The 14,601-nt window shown below is 41.1% G+C and overlaps 1 protein-coding gene across 1 annotated transcript; it reads left to right on the top strand.

Moving 5' to 3' along the window:
• The first annotated feature begins 411 nt into the window (after positions 1-411).
• Positions 412-1,802, top strand: Mrpl17 (mitochondrial ribosomal protein L17). Its single transcript, XM_051192566.1, has 3 exons — positions 412-600; positions 866-934; positions 1,263-1,802. Exons 1-3 carry the CDS (start codon positions 427-429, stop codon positions 1,548-1,550), a joined length of 531 nt encoding a protein of 176 aa, XP_051048523.1. The 5' UTR covers positions 412-426; the 3' UTR covers positions 1,551-1,802.
• The last annotated feature ends 12,799 nt before the right edge of the window (positions 1,803-14,601 follow it).

Here is a 14,601-nt window from a genome sequence, read left to right as displayed (position 1 = left end):
CTATCACTAATGAAAACTGGGTTTTAAACTAAAGTTCTCACCAACAACTTCCTGAGGCAAGAGGGCCACATCCCAGCCAGGCCCCACCCCTCAGACGCACTTCTCCTCAGAAACTCACTTTCCCGGCATGCTCCGTCCGGCAGGCGCCATCGCCAAGAACGCCCTAGCCTGCTGACGCAGCACAAGAGAAACCCTCCAGGGGGCGCTGAGTTCCCCGGCTCGCCCACCTCGCCGCCCCAGAAACGTCACCACGTCTGCTCCGCCCTCCCTCAGACTGCCAGCTAGGCAGACTCTGATGCGCACGCGCACACACGTCTGCCACGCGCCGAGCTGCTGCGCATGCGTGCGCTGAGAGACAATCCCGCCCCTTCTCCGCCGTAGTTTCCCTTTCCGGGCCCCCCCAAGAGGTGGGACTAAAGTGGAAACATGAGGCTGTCCTTCGCAGCCGCTATCTCCCACGGCCGCGTCTATCGCCGCCTGGGCCTGGGCCCCGAGTCTCGCATCCACCTGCTGCGGAACTTGCTCACCGGCCTCGTGCGCCACGAACGCATCGAGGCGTCATGGGCACGCGTGGACGAGATGAGGGGCTACGCGGAGAAGGTGAGAGCCGGGACCACGCTGGCAGTGTGCAGGGGTCAGGGCCACGCTGGGAAACCTCTCCACGGAAGTGAATCCCGTCACTCAGCTGAGCACGTTACTCCCGCGCTGCAAATGGCAGGCTGGCTGGGGCTGCGGAGTTAGGAGCGCCCTGAATTAGCTTAGTTTGTGGGATGATTGAATGGAGAAGCTAAGGCAATAGAAGACTAAGGTGGATGCCTCGATCCTTGCTCGTGTTGCATTGTTTTGTGATGTTTTGTACTCACAGCTCATCGACTATGGAAAGCTAGGAGACACCAACGAGCGAGCCATGCGCATGGCTGACTTCTGGCTCACTGTGAGTGCTCCCTGCCTTGCTCGTGGGGAAGGACTGGGTACCAAGCGGGTGTGAAGCAGGGTGTTTGATTGAGCGTTACTGTTAGGAACTACCTTAGTGGAACTGTTAGGAACTACCTTAGTGGAATGTTTCGCTTATTTGAACCGGAAAAGAATGTGCACCTGCACAACTCCCTATAAATGGTTCTGTGTAACTTGGTACCTGATTGGGTAGGTGGTGGGGAAAGCCTGTGAAGACTGACTGTTTGAACCCCGCCTCTGGGAATAATTGAAAGTTAGATGCTTTTGCAGTTGTGACTGTTTTTGTCTGATTAATTCTCCCCATATAGGAGAAGGACTTAATCCCAAAGCTGTTTAAAGTACTAGCACCTCGGTTCCAAGGTCAGAATGGAAGCTACACAAGAATGCTGCAGATCCCGAATAGTAAGGAGCAAGATCGGGCCAAGATGGCAGTGATTGAATATAAAGGGAACTGCCTCCCTCCCCTGCCTGTGCCTCGCAGAGACAGCAACCTTACTCTCCTAAACCAGCTGCTATTGGGACTGCAGCAGGACCTGCGCCATAACCAGGAAGCAAGCCTCCACAGCTCCCTCACAGCTCAAACACCAAAGACTTAACTAGAGTTGGAAAGTGCATGGCTCTCATAGGTGTGTTCACAAACCCTGGAGCTCTTGTAATGTGTGAGAACTGGAAGTAGCATTGTAAAGTGGACCGTGGAAACCTTCCTGCAGACTTTTTGCACAGTAGATAAATTTTTGATGTGAATATATGAAATTAATTTTCTTTCCTTCCCTTAGGATTTCTGGAAAGTGAGAGGCATCCAGATGCTCAGCCACCTACAATAGTAAATTCACAGCTTTTGCTTCTGAGTCTTAGATCCAGTTTTGCTTTGCTTTTTGGTGGGAGAGGGAAGTCCTACTATTGTAATCCGAGCTGCATCCAGCGTTCCGCAGTCCTCCTGTCCTGCTTCCCCAGTGCTTGGCCTCCTAGTGTTCACCACCATTTAGGGCCAGTCGCCTATCTTTTTAATTTTTTCCGGAGACAGTGTTTCCTCTGTGACCCTGGCCTCCTGAATGCTGGGATTAAAAGGTGTGTGCCACCACACCTGGCTCAGTTTGCTTATCTTAACACTTACTTTAAGAGGGCCCTGTATCTCCTGATTCCAAACTAGCTTCCTGTGGTGACTATGGTTGATATCCAGCTTAGAAACCCACCCCTTGGGATATCTTTTTGTTTTGTTTTGGTATGAGTGCTCTATCTGTATTTATGCTTGCATGCCAGAAGAAGGCATCAAATCCCATTGTAGATGGTTGTGAGCCACTCGGAAGAGCAGTCAGTGCCCCTAACTCAATGAGCCATCTATCCAGCCCAGGCCCTTTTGTTTGTTTTTTGTGATGTATATTATGTGTTTTGGTCATTTTCACCATCACACAACACATCTACCTAGTCCCCCTTCCACTTTCATGGGTGGATGGGTGAGTGATTCAGTAAGTTTCATTAGACCTGCTTACAGGAGCATGGGTATCTTACCAATGTCTATTCTGCTGAAGAAAATTTCCCTCCCTTAGCAATCTGTACACAGGAGGGGTGGGAGACAACTGAACCTCATCCCCCTCCTTGACAGTATTTTGACAGCTAGTATGAGAGAAATGTTCAATCCAAAGAGATTGCTTCCTGATAAGTAGCAATGAGAACCTCTGTAAGGGAAGCTTTAAATACCCTGGTACCCCTGAAAGTGAACAGGGATACTGCAAGCATTGTGTTTAGGCAACGTCACACATTCTATTTATGTCTTTCCCTCAACCTCTGAATGGGTCTTGAATGTGGATTCAAATAAATGCACCACCACCCTGCACATGGATAGGGGTGTAGGCATCTGACAGGATGTTGCGCTTCCAAATAAGTTCCTTCCTCTTGATGGAGGGTGTGAAGAGGAAGGCTAATGGAGAATGAAGCATTAGAAAGTTATGCCTGTTGGGAATTTCCTGGATGCTTTTGTTGTCAAAAGTGGACCTCTGTGGGAACCCGGAAAGAGGAAATCCGGTTTCAGAATAGCTGGGTCATGGGAGAAGCAAAGACCTTGTTTATATCCTCTGGGTGCTATAGATATAACACATCCTGGCTGCCGTTCTGTACATTAGGCTTGACTGGGCAGTCATGAGAAGCTGTGTGAAGTTCTCACTCCTGCCCTGAGGACTTGATACAAGGCTTGAGGTAGGAAGAAGGTAGAGGGTCACTGTTGAAGCAGAGAGACAGCTTCAGTCACATAGTTGTTCTGGTGCTGTTTTCCCTGCAGCTGCCTAGACTGACTCACCTAATCCCAGCAGAGCTCTCCCTCTTTGCTTAAAATTCGACACACTTTTTTGTAAATATTTCGTCCCAGGTAGATGTGTCTGTCCTAAGAAAAGCCCTTAAAACCAAATCTTGACGACTTAGCAACGGGTGGATTGTGAAAAGATTCCCAAAGATTTTTCTTTAAACTCCCAGAAATATTTCCATCTGGAGCTTTACTTTTTCCCTAAACTTTACACTTTTTTGCTGGGGAGTTGGGAATGCCTGTGTCTCACTGAGCAGATGGAAACCAGAGGAAAGCTTTCCCAAGTCAGTTCTAGGTACCAAAGTCAAGTCAGCAGACTTAATGGCAATGGTTTTTACCTGCTGAGCCATCTCTCTACCCATCCATATGTATTTATTATGCATTTTCCAGTCCTCAGCATCACCTTACATACTTTAGATAGCATGCTTTGAGAATGTTTGCAATAAATCTGACCCCAAAAAGTTGAAAAATCCTAGGATATGAACTAAATAACCAGTTCCTATGTTAGTAAATACCTTATCTCAGAAGGTAAAATATGCCTTAAGTAGACATTGCTTAAATTCTAAACCAAAGAGAGCCCCCCCCCATCATTTCGAAAGAAACATTCTGCATGTTGAGTTTCAGTTCTTTACAATAAGGTTGACAAAGTAATGTGCCTCGCCCAACCCAACAATAAATAAATAAAAAAAAAACCACTCATTTACTAAAACATTAGCACTATGAACCCAATACCTGTCTTTTTTTTTTTTTTTTTTTTTTTTTCCTTTTTAGGCCCTTCTATCTTTAGTGGAGTCATGTCCTACTTTATCTCTATTCACAAATAACGCAATTCTCCCTAGTGGGAAGCCCTAGGCATAAGGCTGTAGTGATAGAAATCTCATCGTCATAGTTGCCTTTTGGGTCTCTGTTAGCACATTTTCTGTGGTACAGAATCCAGGTTCCTTACACCACCTACTGACCAGGTGTCTGTTTGCTGTTTAACATACATGGTGCCTCTAGATTTCATGATTCAGATTCATAGAGCAGACTTTGATCCCTATCACTCAGACTCCACTTTTACTTCCATAATCTACACAATCTAACCACCCCATTCCTAACTTTTTTTTTCAAAGAAGATAAATCTACAGTGTTAAGCAGTACATTGAAACAACCACATTTCATTACAGTTCCCCGTGATGTAAGGCATTGGGCTGAAGACAGCAATGAGAATGGCAGATTAAAGGCTAACAAGTTGAAGTGCTCCCAAACTGCAATCCTAGTTATAATTAATTTTTTGTGTGGTTATTGCCATTCAAGACTGAAATTTCTTTTAATTGCTACCAAATGCAGTCAAGCTTTGTACTGCTAAAATAGTGGTTTTTTTCACCCCCTTAAAAATATGTTTTACTAGGACCCAGATGAGAAAGCATTTTGCATCAGAACACAGTGATCAAATATGTATATAAATTAAATAGGGGCTGGAGAGATGACTCAGCAGTTAAGAGCACTGGCTCCTCTTCCAGAGGACCCAAGTTCTATTACCAGTACCCCATATGGCAGCTTAAAACTAACTTCAGTTCACACAGACATAAATGAAGGCAAAACACCAATACCCACAAAATAAGAATTTTTGAAAGAGTTCTGTTCTAAAAAGAAATTAAGTAATTACATACCCTCAAAAGACATCCTGTACACATATGTATCACCGTTTAACAATACTGCTTCCAGAGTTGGGGAGATGACTCAGCTGGTAGAGTGCCAGCTATATCAACCATGAGGCCCTTAGTTTAGATCACAAACCACAAAAAGTCAGGAAGATGGCTCATTGGGTAATTGCTTGCTGTCAAGCCTGATAACTTCCATTTGATCCCTAGAACCTACATAATAGAAGACTGACTCCCACAATACTGACCAGGCTGAGGCACACGTATAAGTGATAAAAATTAAAAAGTTAAGCCAAGTGTGATGGTATATCCTGCTATTCCAGTGCTGGAGGTACTAGCCACAGACATGCAGATCATACAGTCTCACTGGCTGCCAGCCTAGCAAAACATAAATTCTAGGCTAAGGAAGAAATCCTTTCTCAAAACGTGAGGTTTACCTCTAGGCTCCACATGCATGTGCACACATCCACGGGAACATATACATACACATATACACAATGCTGATCCCAATTCACTTTAACAACCTAGTAATGAATTACAACCTGCTTTTACAGGACTCAGTCAACCTTTGCTAGGTAAAATCCAGACAGTACTTTGACAATCCTGCTACAGCCTGATGCAGCCACATCTCAACCCTGCCATATTCCACTCTGGCTGAGCTTTATAAAACAACTGTTCTTTGTGTAAAGACGCTAAACTACACTGTTGAGAATCCAAGACAAAACAAAAAACAAAAAAAAAAAAAAAGTTCCTCTCCAAGAACTTAAATGCTGATAGTGATTGTCAAGAATGTAAACATACATCTAGTCAATTTTCCACACATTTCTTGTTCCAATTTCCTGGAATATTACTAACCAAGCCACAAACAGAAAACACCTATACATTTCTACACTAGCAAAAATGGAAATGATGCCTCTTTTATGGTATAGTGTCTGAATTCCTCAAGCAAAGCTCAACATTATTGCAGTGATCCAAACCCTTCATTAGATCTTTTAACCACAAAGACCACCACTCATATTGTATATTAGATCTGGAATTTATTCATCCTACAACTCAAAATTTGGCTCCAGGACTAGGCTGGAGCTCTGTGGTAATATGTACTTAGCATTTAGCAAGTCCTGAGTTCAATTCCCAGAACCAAAAAAGAAAGAAAGGAGCAACAAAGGAAGAAAAGGTTAAGACCAAGGTCACCCATTTCCTCTACCCCTTAGGCACTGAGAGCCACAGTCTATTGTTTTAATCTTGTTTTGAGTTTTTGTTTTAATTAGGATAATTTTTAATATAATACACCCCCCAAATGTCTGAACTCTAAACTACAGTTTAAAATTAGCAAGAATGTTACACAATGGTTCCTTCCATGAGAGCAAAGACTTTCCAGAAGTTTCCACATTTTTTTACACTGTTCCCCTTCCGACATTTTCAGAAGTACTAACTAAAAGAAGGACATTGGGGTACAGAGAGGTAAGGGGGCTCACATAAGGTCATCATTTTTGTTTTTAATTTCATTAGTGTATGAGAGAGAGGTGCATGTATGTGTCATGGCACACATGTGGCAGTCAGAGACAACTTTGTGGAGTTGATTCTTTCCTTCCATCTTTATGTGGGTTTGGGGAATCAAACTCAAGTTGCCAAGGTGGTGATCAATGATGATACTGTTGTTGAGACAAGATCTCTCTGTGTAGCCCAGGATAGCCTCCAGAGAGCTGAGATTATATGTGTGCTTCACCACACCCAGCTAGATTAATGATGTTTAACACTTTTTTGCATGCTTCTTGGATATTTGCTTGTCCTTGAAATATCGATGGCCCTTGTTCAAGTTAAGGTATTTTTTGTTCATTTGTTTGTTACCTGAGGTCCTGTAGTTCCAGAACACCAGCTTGGAACTGCATCATGTGGGACATGAGGGGTAAGGTCCTTTAATTTTAAAATTTAGTCTCTTATCCGATACATGAATGGCAAATATACTCTGTCTTCAGCAGGCTATCTTTTCATGTTGTGATTGCTTTTTTATATTTAGAAATCTTTTGGTTCAATATCATCCAATTGCCTTACTTTTTCCTATTCTTTGGTGTTTTTTCTCTTTTTTAAATATTTTATTATAAATCATCTTATTTTACATATCAGTCCCAGTCCCTTCTCCCTCCCATGCTCCCACACCAATCCCCCCATCCCATCCCCCATCCACTCCCCAGGAAGAGTGAGGGATCATCAAAATCTGTCAAATTATTTGGGGTAGGGCCTAGGCCGTCCCCTGTGAATCTAGGCTGAAAGAGTACCCCTCTTTAAGCCTGTTCATGCACTAGGGATACATCCTGGTTCCACTGCCAGAGGCCCCATAGACTGCCCAGTCCTCCTTGCTGACACCCACATTCATGGGGTCTGGTTTGGTCCTTTGTTGGTTTCCCAGCTGTCAGACTGGGATTCATTAGTTCCTGCTTGCTCAGGTCAGCTGTTTCTGTGGGTTTTCCCAGAGTGGTCTTAACCCCGTTGTTCATCACTCCTCTCTCTCTCTCTCTCTCTCTCTCTCTCTCTCTCTCTCTCTCTCTCTCTCTCTCTCCCTCTCTCCCTCTCTCCCTCTCTCCCTCTCCCTCTCCCTCTCTCTCTCTGAAACTGGCTTCCAGCAGTTTGGCTTAGTGCTTAGCTATGGATCTCTGCTTCTGTTTTCATCACCTACTGGATGAAGGCTCTAGGATAACATTAAAGGTAGTCATCATTCTCATTATAAGGGAAAGGCATTTAAGGTAGCCTCTCCACTATTGTTTAGATTGCTAGTTGGGGTCATCCTTGTGGATCTCTGTACAATTCCATAGTGCCAGATTTCTCTTTAAACCTATATTGGCTCCCTCTATTGATGTATCTCTTTTCTTGATCTCCTCTATTCATCTCCTGACTCACTTTTCCCTGATCCCTCATGGTTCTCCTCCCCTCCTCTTTCTCCTACCTTTCTCCTCCCCACCCCCATTCCCAATTTGTTCAGGGCCTCTTGTCCCTTTCTACTTCACTGGGTGAAGCTTGCATGTCTCTCTTAGAGTTTTCCTTGTTTCCTAGCTTCTCTGGAAGTATGGATTGTAATCTGGTAAACCTTTACTCTTTGTCTAACATCCATAAATGTGTGAGTACATACCATGTTTGTCTTTCTGTGATTGGGTTATCTCGTTTAGAATGGTTTCTTCTAGTACCATTCATTTGCCTGTGATTTTCAAGATTACATTGTTTTTTTTCCGCTGAGTAGTACTACATTGTGTAAATGAACCACACTTTCTGTATTCATTCTTTGGTTGAAGGGCATCTAGGTTGCTTCCAGGTTCTGGCTATTACCATAATGCTGCTATGAACATAGTTGAACAGGTGTCCTTGTTGTATGAATGTATATCCTTTGGGATATGCCCAAGAGTGGAATTGCTGGATCTTGAGGTAGACTGGTTCCCATTTTCCTGAGAAACAACTGTACTGATTTCCAAAGTGGCTGTACAAGTTTGCACTCTCACCAGCAATGGAGGAGCATTCCCCTTTCTCCACATTCTCTCCAGCATAAACTGTCATTGATGTTTTTCATTTTAGCCATTTTGACAGCCATTTAGCCATTTTGGTATCTCAGAGTTGTTTTGATTTGCATTTCCCTTATGGCTAAGGATATTGAGCAATTCCTTAAGTGTCTCTGAGCCATTTAAGACTCCTCTATTGAAAATTCTCTGTTTAGTTCTGTACCCCACATTTTAATTGGATTATTTGGTGTTTTGGTGACTAGCTTCTTGAGTTCTTTGTATATTTTGGATATCAGCCCTTTGTCAGATGTGGGGTTGGTGAAGATCTTTTTCCATTCAAGTGAGCTGCCCTTTTGTCTTACTGTCTTTTGCCCTACAGAAGCTTCTCAGTTTCAGGAGGTCCCGTTTATTAATTGTTGATCTCAGTGTCTGTGTTACTGGCGTTGTTCAGGAAGTGGTCTCCTGTGCCATTTCTTTCAAGAGTACTTCCCACTTTCTCTTCTAAGAGGTTCAGTGTGGCTGAATTTATGTTGAGGTGTTTGATCCATTTGGACTTGAGTTTTGTGCATGGTGATAAATATGGATATATCTGCAGTCTTTTCTACATGTCCACATCCAAATCAGGTGTTCAAAGTTGTGTGGGTTAATATCAAGGTTTTCAGTTCGATTCTATTGGTCTACCTGTCTTTTTGTGGCAATACCAAGCTGCTTTCATTACTATAGCTCTATAGTAGAGCTTGAAGTCAGGAATGGTGATGCCTCCAGATTGTACAGGATTGTTTTGGCTCTCCTGGGTTTTTTTTTTGTTTTTCCATATAAAGTTGAGTGTTGTTCTTTCAAGGTCTGTGAAAAATTGTGCCGGTATTTTGATGATGATTGCATTGAATCTGTAGATTGTTTTGGGCAAGATTGCCATTTTTACTATGTTGATCCTATCTATCCAAGAGCCCGGGAGATCTTTCCATTTTCTGGTATCTTCTTTAATATCTTTCTTTAATGACTCAAAGTTTTTGTCATATAGGTCTTTCACCTGTTTGGTTAGAGTTACCCCCAGATACTTTATGTTGTTTGTGGCTATTGTAAAGGGTGATGTTTCTCTGATTTCTTTCTCAGCCCCTTTATTGTCTATATATAGTAGGGCTACTGGCTTTTTTGAGTTAATCTTGTATCTGCCACTTTCCATGGTCAATGTGGAGAAGTTTAGCCTTGTGTTTTCTTTTAGGTGTTTTAGTGGTCTTCTCAGGACTAAGGCCCTCATCCTTCTGAGACTCTCATTTATCTTTAATATATTTTCTGCTAATTTTACATAGGGTTCAGAATTTAGCACAGGGGTGAGCACGTGCCTAAAAAGTATGAGTCCCCAATTTTAATCTCTAGAAACAGAAAGGGGATTACAAAATCAAGTTAGTTAATTTTGTGTCTGGTATAAAACATAGGTTATTTTTTTTTCTTTGCCTTGAGGGTGTATAGTTTTCCAACAACATTTATTGAAAAGACTTTCCCCATTGTACACTTCTGGCAAATTTGACAAAAAAAAAAAATACTATACATGCGTGCATTTATTTCTGGGTTCTCTATGCTGTGCCATTGATCTATGTGTCTTGTTATTATGCCAACACAACAGTGTTTAATTACTATAACTTTGTAATACAGCCTTCAATCTGGGAAGATGAAGCTAGCTTTTTCTTTATGACATTATTTTGACTATATGGCATCTTTTTGGCTATAAACTTTGTCTTTGTTTTTCTATTTTTGTAAGCAGACAAACAAAAAAACCCAGCCATTTGTATTTTGACATGGATTGCATGGGCTCTATAGATCAATAATTTTAATTCTTTCAGTCCATGACCACAAGGTACTATTCCACTTATCTGTATTATTTTCAATGTCTTTATGAGTGCTATAGTTTTAGGTACAGACCTTTTACATCCTTAATTATATGAATTCCTGTGTATTTGAGGTTGGGGATTGTACCCAGGCACTTGTGCATACCAGGCAAATATTCTAGTACTGAACTACATCTCCAGCCCTGATATGACGACAAATAGAATCATCTTTTTTTTTTTTTTTTACTTTCTTTTCCAGTGGTCCAATTTCACACTGTACATCTTTTATCATAGTGATTGAATAATTCTTCTATTTAGAATCCATCAATAAATAGTGAGTTCCTCAAGGGCAGAAAATGCATCTAATTCTTTTCTCCTACCACCCAGTAAAGAATATGAGACAAAATTGGCATCAAATGTCTATTGAATGAATCAATGTGTTTCACAGACTTCTTCAGCCTGGATCTGAGAGTTTTTACATATGAACTCCTCCCTTCCCCAGTTTCCTCCTACTTCATCAGGAAAAAAAAAAAAAAAAAAAAAAAAAAAAAAAGAACTTCCTGCAAAGCTGATTCCCCATTGTTCACCCTGAATAATGTCTGTACCCTGAAGGCTCACTTTTGTATGCTTTTAGATGCACCGGCTTAATGCAGCTGTCCTCTGACTCTTCAGCATAAACTCAGTAGTTAAGTCCAAGATGCTTTAATCTTAGAAGTGGTCTATGTGCTTACATTTTGAGGAAAGGAGTTTAAACTTTTCTGAGATTTTGCATTCTTCTCCACCATGTGTCTGTTCAATATAAAAATAACATTTTAGTTCTTAGGAGTTGTATGTTGTCTATTACACACACACACACACACACACACACACACAGACACACACACACACACACACACAAAACCCCTTTGTCAAATAAGTTTTGTTTATGCTGTAGCTCCACATATATCTTGGTAATCCACTATTTACCCAGAATGAAAACACACCATTAAAGGGTTTTTACTACTATTCATTTCAAGCTGAAAATACAAAACCAGTCCTTCATGATGGTACTGAAAGCTTAATGACATTGTCCTGGCTTAAATTCTTACAATTTTTCTTTACAATGCTTTCCAAAACTTTTCTACAGTTTTCTTCTCCTTTTATCCCATAAAGAATGAAAGAAGGAAAAGAGAGTTCCATTTTTTTACGTGCTGACTTTGAGATGCCTGGGACCATCTGGAGCTTGAGAATGAGGTCTTTGCTGGAAGTACAGATTTGGGAGTTGTCAGCAATTAAAGCTAAGGAAATGGATGGAGTGACTCAGAGTACACATGCAGAAGGAAAAGAGGCTGAGGTCAGACATTGGGAGGACAGACGGGATACAGAACCTATGGAGACTGAGAAATTAAGACACAAAAAGGAACCTTCCAGATTCCCCACGTACTTAACACAGGAGACATTTAAAAAATTACCAAATAAATTTATCAAACATATTCCTTCAAACCACTGCTACAATAGAGCATACAGAGAATAATCTTCAGAGGACCAATGGCTGGCTCACTGAAAAGACACCTCACAAACAGAAAAGGACAACATAGTCACATAGCTGTATCAAAGTGTTGGCACATGAGTCACACTAAAGGATCAAGAAAGAAGGAGGTCAAAGTTGAAATCAGAAGAAATAATTCACCTGCTGGATCTCAGTGAGTAGGTATTCATTAATAATGGGAAGAGGCAGGCACTGTGGCACACACCTTTAATCCCAGCACTTGGGGAGGCAGAAGCAGGCAGATCTCTTATGTATTCCAGGCAGCCTGGTCTATGCAAGTTCCAGGTATATAGTAAGATTCTGTCTAAAAACAAAAACAAACAAAACCAGAATGGGGAAAGCAAAATTCCAGGCAACAAGATCTGCAGGTGTAAAGACACTGAATTATGAAACAGCATAGAATGGTTTGGAAATTCCAAATAAGTAATTTTGTACAGCTGGGATTTTATACTTCAGGAAAAAGTGCAGGAAATTAGGCCAGAAAGCCAGGCAAGATCTTGTTACAAAGGATCCTGTAGGATATGATAAAGTGCTTGGATAGTAGCCTGAAAACTAAAGGAAGTCACTAAAAGATTTTTAAGTGGAGAGAAAAAGGATCAGGTTTACATTTCAGAAAGATTATTCTTGTATCAGAGTGGAAGGTGTGTTAAATGGGCAAGACAAGAAGCAAAACTATCAAATAGGAGGCTAGTTAAAAAATGCACAAGAAGTTGTTGGATCTAGGCTAGCCCAGAGACAGAAGGGAAATGGAGAAGATGAGGGACCAGACAACCAAGGGAAAAGCTGATGTTGTATGTGATTACGTGAAGTTGATGAAAAACTTTGTTGTTTTGGGGTTTTTTTTTTCTGGTTATTTTTTATATTTTTATTGAAAATATTTTTTCATATAATATATTCTTATCATAGTCTCCCCTCCCCCTACTTTTCCAAGTTCCTTCTCAACCATGTAGAGAGTTTTATTGGGGGGTGGGGCAGGAGAGAAAGAGAGTACAGAATTTCCTGGTGAGAAAAGAGAGAAATAGACAGAAAGAGAGGGGGGGCTGAAGGCATGGTTTAAATGAGTCCACCAGACCCAAGATAAACGATAAGTAGGAATTTATTAGGGAAGTACTTACACAGATAAAAGTAACCACCTTGGTCTTCCTGCTCCAGAAGATGTAGTCTCTGTCCTTCCAATGCATCCCAAGAGAACAAGAGCCAGTCCCTCCTCTACCCTTTAACAGGTCACATCTGCACCTGAAACCATGCCCAAAGAGTGTGGCCACACCACAAGTTCATTGGCAAGGCAAGATGTGACTACAGGGGGCAGAGAGAGGACCCACCCATGACACTGAGTTTCTGCTTATGCAGTTGACTAGAAGCTTCTAGTCATAAGCAATGCCTACTATAGCAGAAGCAGATTTGAGATTATTGTGATGTGATATATTGTAGGTATATTCCTGTAGAGAGATGCACTCACTGATTGCTTTCCTGGAGATCAGAGGTATACAAGAGAGCCATGCACATGAAATGGAAACTGAATGGAACTCAACTAGATGAGATTTTGCAGACTGAAAATGTCAAGAAAAAGGAAGCCGGGACCTAGGACAGATCTGAAATAACAATGCTAGACAGAAGGAAAGAGGAGTCCTGTTAAGATGCTCCTCAAAAGTCCCTCAAAAGAGGGACTGCAGCTTGTGTGCTGGGGTCTCAGAATCTGGAAGAGGGTATAAAAGTGTCAGCTGTGTGTCATCCAATACATCATGAGCTTTAGGTGAAGACACTAGTTCATTTTTATTTTCTCAGAATTAAAGTTGGCCAGAATTTAGAGCACAGGTTTAATGAATATCTGTAGTCACTGGTCTTAGAAATTTGAACATTTGCTGTTGAATAATGGAGACTTTAGGAGAGGGGTGTGTGTATAGGTGTGTCTAAGACAGGATCTCACCATGTTGCACAGACTAGCTTCAGACACATTATATAGCCCAATCTAGCCTGGAATTAATCATTTTCCTGCTCTAGCCTCCTGAGTGCTGGGTTATAGCCATGTGCCACTATATCCAGCAGACAAAGGCTTCTTAATTTCTACTCTTTTGACCATAATATGCTCCTCAGAATTCATCAGTTAGTTTAGAAATGTATTTGTTAAACACAGTTCATCCAATGATCAAGGTACCTACAGGCAAATTCACCAAATTTTGCAAAATTACAAACTTTTAAATTTTTGCTTTTGAAGTTGGGCATTGGTGGCACACACCTTTAATCCCAGCACTCAGGAGGCAGAGGCAGGCGAATCTCTGTGAGTTCGAGGCCAGCCTGATCTACAGAGCTAGTTCCAGGACAGGCTCCGAAACAATACAGAGAAACCCTGTCTCGAAAAACCAAAAAAAAAAAAAAAAAACATTGCTTTTGAAACCAACTTTCAATTTGCTAAAACTATCATTTTACCCAAAAATTACTTCTGTCAGAAATATATAAAGTTCAAAACAATTGACTGGTATAAAACAGTTTAAAAGTTTTTTGATTGTTTTTTTTTTTGAGCTTTTGAAAATAGTTTTAATTCAACTTAATTTAGCTTTAATTTGATCAAAGACTCTATATTAGGGTTTATAGATTTAAGTCAAATGTATGTGTTATATAGTTCAGACACTTGGGATTCAGATGCCTGAAATAAATAGAAATACCCATTAGTTGAGTTTATAAATACATCTGTGAATTGAAAATAGTTAAAGTGAGCCAACTTTTTCAATGAGGCATATATTGCTTATTTACACTAAAACCACATGAAGATATCTCAAGATAACAAAAATTCTTAATAATATAAAAAAACTATTCAACAAAATTGTAGCAAATCCTACAGTTATAGAAAGAATTATTTATACACTATATC

Source organism: Phodopus roborovskii, unplaced genomic scaffold (genome assembly GCF_943737965.1).
Source record: "Phodopus roborovskii unplaced genomic scaffold, PHOROB, whole genome shotgun sequence".
Classification (NCBI taxonomy): Eukaryota; Metazoa; Chordata; class Mammalia; order Rodentia; family Cricetidae; genus Phodopus; species Phodopus roborovskii.
This window is presented reverse-complemented; position numbering and strand designations above follow the sequence as displayed.